Genomic DNA, 6,000 nt, shown 5'->3' on the forward strand with positions numbered 1-6,000 from the left:
TTTTTCCCCCTGAGAAGTCCACAATATACAACCAGGACAAAAACAACAATGATAATCCCAAGAGATCTCGGTTCCAAGGTCAGTGAGCCAAACGTCCAACATTCAACAGATCACAGACGCAAGTGCGGGAGCACACTAATATCAGCACGCAGCATACGAGGGGGCATTGGAGAAGTTAGACACTCAAGATAAACACAACCTGGCAAGACAAAGCAACAGCTTGTTTTTTTTTTTTTAATCAACATATCACACACACACACAAAAACAACTACAATGAGTATTGCAGAACATGTCCTGACAGACCACTCCAAGGCTCTCATAACACCTGCTATTTCAATCTCTCAAGAAGCCATACGATTGATTGCGACCCATCCACTTAACCATTTGTATGATAACTACGAGGCCAATTTCAGTGTTTATAACAGCTGACATCAGTTGGCACTGAGAACAGCACTCAGTAGAGTGCATACCTCCACCAGGCTGAACAGTTTACGTTTTGGATCCCAATGACAGGCGGGATCCGGATCATCACCAAAATCGAATGGGCTTCGTCCTTGTTACACAACCAACCAAGTCCACCGAGCTTCGTCTGAATCAGTCCACAAGCTTTCGATATACCCTGCTCTCAGACAAACATGGTGAACATGTCCACCTTCGGCGTTTCATCGATCAAATGTTCACTTTTCAAAGAGATATCAATTTTTTTCCCCTCCAATAACGTGCATCTCCTCCATATCGAGGAGGAACCGAAGGTGTTCAGCCCATTTTTCACCGGATCCGTTTCTGGCACATCGATTGCTACTGTATGTAGATAATGATGCAGAGTGCAGTGTGTGCTCTTATTGGAACACATGACACGACAAACTATATTCATATTCTCTAAGCTCAACATTTATGTCGACTCAGCCGATTCAGTCACATCCACGATCAAAATGGAGTCCTGCACGGATTGTAAGCAATCCCGATTCCACAAGATCTGTTTCAATAGAAAGCTCCAGAAGTTATCGTGACCCCCCTAGTCCCGTGCATCACCAGGAATTAAAATATCCACAAATTGCCAGTCGTGTCAGGCATTTCACCCTAACCACCGAAACAAATCCAACTGGCCAACGTGATCCTGTATGGGCAGGTTAGCTGTAGATCCCAAAACACAATTACATAAATAAACACAACCATCGGGCACTCCCTTCAAAACAAGGAACTTAACCAGCCAAGTAAGCCACACTTAATCCCACAGTCTTACCACGAACCAGATCTCATGCATGTTGAACAGGTGTTAATCTTTTCATGTGGCTATCAAGAGAAAATAAAACCAAGCATCAAAATGGATGGTTAGAAATGAGGTGGTTGCTCATTCTAGTGGTCTGTCACGATAAAATTGACTTGCATCTGATCTCTAGATGCCCCACAAATATATATATATATATATATATATATATATATATATATATATATATATATATATATATATATATATATATATATATATATATATATATATATATATATATATATATATATATACTAGACCAGGAAATAGGCAAATACAAGATACGTACAAGGAAATGAGGGGGAGGCTGCACAGCTTTTCCATGGTCGTTTCAAAGTTTACTCTGAACTACATGGAGGGTGGCACATGTGCTTCATGGACGTTAAAACTACTACCATGAGGAGAAAAAAAGACAAGGTCGTGGAAATAGGTATTCTTATCATGAAACCAGGTGATTAAAATGAGAGATGGAGTGTGTAAAATATGAGAAACATGGAGAACGGAATATATAATATACTCTGTACATGGTGTTTATCAGCTTGTTATGTACACAGGGTGTGTGTCGTGTTTACTGGAGGGTGGGTGGGTGACTCAACATGATCTCACATTACATGCAGCACAAACTCTTCTCAAAAACCTACTCCTCTCCCTCGAAATAAAAAACTCAACCCATCCCCTCCTCAAAAACTCCTCTCCCTCGAATTAAAACAATCAACCCATCCCCTCCTCAAAAAACCCACTCCTCTCCCTCGAAATAAAAAACTCCAACCCATCCCTTCCTCAAAACCTACTCCTCTCCCTCAAAATAAAACAATCAACCCATCCTCCTCAAAAACCCACTCCTCTCCCTCGAAATAAAAAACTCAACCCATCTCCTCATAGACCTACTCCTCTCCCTTAAAATAAAATACCCAACCCATCCCCTCCTCAAAAACCTACTCCTCTCCCTCGAAATAAAAAACTCAACCCATCCCCTCCTCAAAAACTCCTCTCCCTCGAATTAAAACAATCAACCCATCCCCTCCTCAAAAACCCACTCCTCTCCCTCGAAATAAAAAACTCAACCCATCCCTTCCTCAAAAACCTACTCCTCTCCCTCAAAATAAAACAATCAACCCATCCCCTCCTCAAAAACCAACTCCTCTCCCTCGAAATAAAAAACCTCAACCCATCTCCTCATAGACCTACTCTCTCCCTTAAGATGTAAATACTCAACCCATCCCCTCCTCAAAAACCTACTCCTCTCCCTCAAAATAAAACACTCAACCCATCCCCTCCTCAAAAACCTACACCTCTCCCTCAAAATTCACATACACCTTGAGAATTGTCGCAATGCTGCTTCAGGTCAATCCAACCATCCCTTCCTTCACTGATGGGAGCTTTGACCTGATGTCCTCTCCTGCCTCCACCGCCACTCCCCTCAGTTTCCTTCCTCCACTCCTCACCCAAAATCCTGTTATTCAACCTCCCCCACCTCCCTCCACCAGTCCTGTCATTCTGTGCTTAACCGCTTACCCGCAATCCTGTCTTCCAACACCTCACCCCCAAACTGAATCCAATCCCCAACCCCGAACCCCAAACAAAATCTTATCCTCCAACCCCTAACCCCCAAATGAAATCTTGTCCTCCAACCCCGAACCCCCAAGCCCTCTTCTCCTCCAACCCCGAAGCCTTCTCCTCCAACCCCGAACCCCCAAGCCTTTCTCCTCCAACCCCGAACCCCAAGCCTTCTCCTCCAACCCTGAACCCCAAAGCCTTCTCCTCCAACCCCCGAACGCCTCAAGCCTTCTCCTCCAACCCCCAAGCCTTTCTCCTCCAACCTCCGAACCTTCTCCTCCAACCCCGAACCCCTCAAACCTTTCTCCTCCAACCCCCAAGCATTCTCCTCCAACCCCTAACCCCAAGCCTCTCTCCTCCAACCCCGAACCTTCTCCTCCAACCCCGAACCTTTCTCCTCCAACCCCCAACCTTCTCCTCCAACCCCGAACCCCCAAACCTTCTCCTCCAACCCCTAACCCCAAGCATTCTCCTCCAACCCCTAACCCCCAAGCTTTCTCCTCCAACTCCCGAACCCCCAAGCCTTACTCCTCCAACCCCGAACCTCCAAGCCTTCTCCTCCAACCCCCGAACCTTCTTCCTCCAACCTCGAACCTTTCCTCCTCCAACCCCGAAGCCTTCTCCTCCAACCCTGAACCCCCAAGCCTTCTCCTCCAACCCCTAACCCCAAGCCCTCACTCTCCAACCCCGAACCCCCAAGCTTTCTCTCTCCAACCCGAACCCCAAAGCCTTCTCCTCCAACCCCGAACCTCCAAGCCTTCTCCTCCAACCCCTGAACCCCCAAGCCTTCTCCTCCAACCCCCAAGCCTTCTCCTCCAACCCCCAAGCCTTCTCCTCCAACCCGCACCCCAAAGCCTTCTCCTCCAACCCCGAACCCCCAAGCCTTCTCCTCCAACCCCAAAGCCTTCTCCTCCAACCCCAAAGCCTTCTCCTCCAACCCCGAACCCCAAAGCCTTCTCCTCCAACCCCGAACCCCAAAGCCTCTCTCCTCCAACCCCGAACCCCCAAAGTCTCTCCCTCCAACTTCCTGAACCCCCAAGCCTTCTCCTCCAACCCCGAACCTCCAAGCCTTCTCCTCCAACCCCCGAACCCCAAAGCCTTCTTCCTCCAACCCCGAACCATTCTCCTCCCCAAAGCCTTCTCCTCCAACCCCGAACCCCAAACCTCCTCCTCCAACCCTGAACCCCCAAACCTTCTCCTCCAACCCCCAAGCCTCTCTCCAACCCCGAACCCCCAAGCATTCTCCTCCAACCCCTAACCCCCAAGCCTTCTCTCATCCAACCCCAAACCTTCTCCTCAACCGCGAACCCCAAGCCTTCTCCTCCAACCCTGAACCCCAAGCCTTCTCCTCCAACCCTGAACCCCCAAGCCTTCTCCTCCAACCCTGAACCCCAAGCCTTCTCCTCCAACCCTGAACCCCAAGCCTTCTCCTCCAACCCCTGAACCCCAAGCCTTCTCCTCCAACCCTGAACCCCAAGCCTTCTCCTCCAACCCTGAACCCCCAAGCCTTCTCCTCCAACCCCCAAGCCTCCCTCCAACCCCGACCCCCAAGCACTCTCCTCCAACCCCGAACCCCAAATCCTCTCTTCCAACCCCGAACCCCAAATCCTCTCTTCCAACCCCGAACCCCCAACCCTTGACTCCCCGCCACACCCCACCACTTAAAAACCCGCAGAATACATTATTCAAACCCATTCCCCGCCCTCGCCCGTCATAGCCTCATCGACCCTTGGACTCGGATCACCGTCCCGGAAAACCTACCCAGAAGAGGAAGTTGAAGATTAAGACCAAGTACTTCACGCACGCCATGCCTCCTGAGAGCGCCATGTTCGCTGCAGATACTGGGGGAAGGGAAAAGAACGCTGGCTCGGGAAACTCGGCCCGAGAAAAAGGATCAACCGATGGAATCGGGGACAAACAGCGATAAGAACGAGGCTCAGTCGGGAGAAAGAGACGATGAGCGACACACAAGTCTATTCCGTAACGAGGAACGTTACAACCACCTCAAGGGCTTTCCAGTTTCTCCGGACGTGGAGTGGGAGGAGCTAAATGGCCGTAAAATAGGCGTGTCTTCAGGGCGTGTGGGACCGTGAAATGGGCGGAGCGAAAAAAAAAAAACAATGGTACTTTATGACGCGGCGTTGGGTTCGGCAGGGTGGAAATGCAACATGGCTCTTCGAGATTGTTGGCAATAAGGGAGTTAGCCGTTATGTAGATGATAACATATTGGGTTTTATAACGGTGCAGGTATCAAGGACGGGGAATGAGGAGAGTGTTTGGTGCAATGGACTGGCACAAGGACCAAGGTAACGAAGGGCAATCAGCATCAGACAAATGGGGAACATTCAAGGAGCCATTTCGACGTATGTGCGATGTGCGATGTACAGAGTAAATGGATTTCTAGTGACGGATGAAGCTAAACACAAAAGGAGACCACGTGGTTGAGCAGATAGGTATTTGGAGGGGGATATTGAGAATAAGTAAAAGGAATTTGTTAGGTTTTAGGGATCAAACAACCGGACTGGAGTCTGAATCAAATCAGTGAAGGAATAAACAATGCTGAAAATAACTCGCCAAGCCAAAGGGAACACGAGAAGCACATGGGCAATAATAATATGTAATCGGCAAAGCCGACAAGCGAACGTAGAATTCTTCTTACATTCGATGCTGCAATTTCCGGTTACTTTGGCCTGGATTCGGGATCAGCGATCAAATAATGTAAATCACGATTAAAAATTATTTTTTGATGATCTGGGAGGGATCTTTATTTTAAAATTAGGTAGACTTAAAACTGCTAGAGTATTTACTCTCCAGTTTTGTTGTTAATTTTTTAGTCATTAAGGTGTGATTGGGTATACTATAGATCAAATTAATTATTCGTGCATTTCTATAACCGTGATAACACTACTGCATATTACCTCAACATTACCTTCACAACAACAACTACACCGCCTAGAACAGGATCTCATCTGAAAAAAATATATTACCTCAACATTACCTTCACAACAACAACTACACCGCCTAGAACAGGATCTCATCTGTAAAAAAAAAAATATATATATATATATATATTACCTCAACATTACCTTCACAACAACGACGACACTGCCTCGAACAGGATCTCATCTGAAAAAAAAAAATATTACCTCAATATTACCTTCACAACAACTACA

At 47.4% G+C, this 6,000-nt stretch overlaps 1 protein-coding gene across 1 annotated transcript in view; it reads right to left on the bottom strand.

Moving 5' to 3' along the window:
* The window catches only part of LOC147031729 (CD63 antigen-like), a 49,511-nt gene extending 44,623 nt beyond the window's left edge, over positions 1-4,888 (bottom strand). Inside the window, exon 1 of the mRNA XM_085852678.1 lies at positions 4,589-4,888. Coding sequence (XP_085708804.1) covers positions 4,589-4,654 — 66 coding nt within the window. The 5' untranslated portion in view covers positions 4,655-4,888. The remainder of the gene's footprint in view (positions 1-4,588) is intronic.
* Between the last annotated feature and the right edge of the window lie 1,112 nt (positions 4,889-6,000).

This window comes from Eptatretus burgeri, chromosome 2 (genome assembly GCF_056783735.1).
Source record: "Eptatretus burgeri isolate ZD-2024b chromosome 2, Ebu_testis_v1, whole genome shotgun sequence".
NCBI classification, from domain to species: Eukaryota; Metazoa; Chordata; class Myxini; order Myxiniformes; family Myxinidae; genus Eptatretus; species Eptatretus burgeri.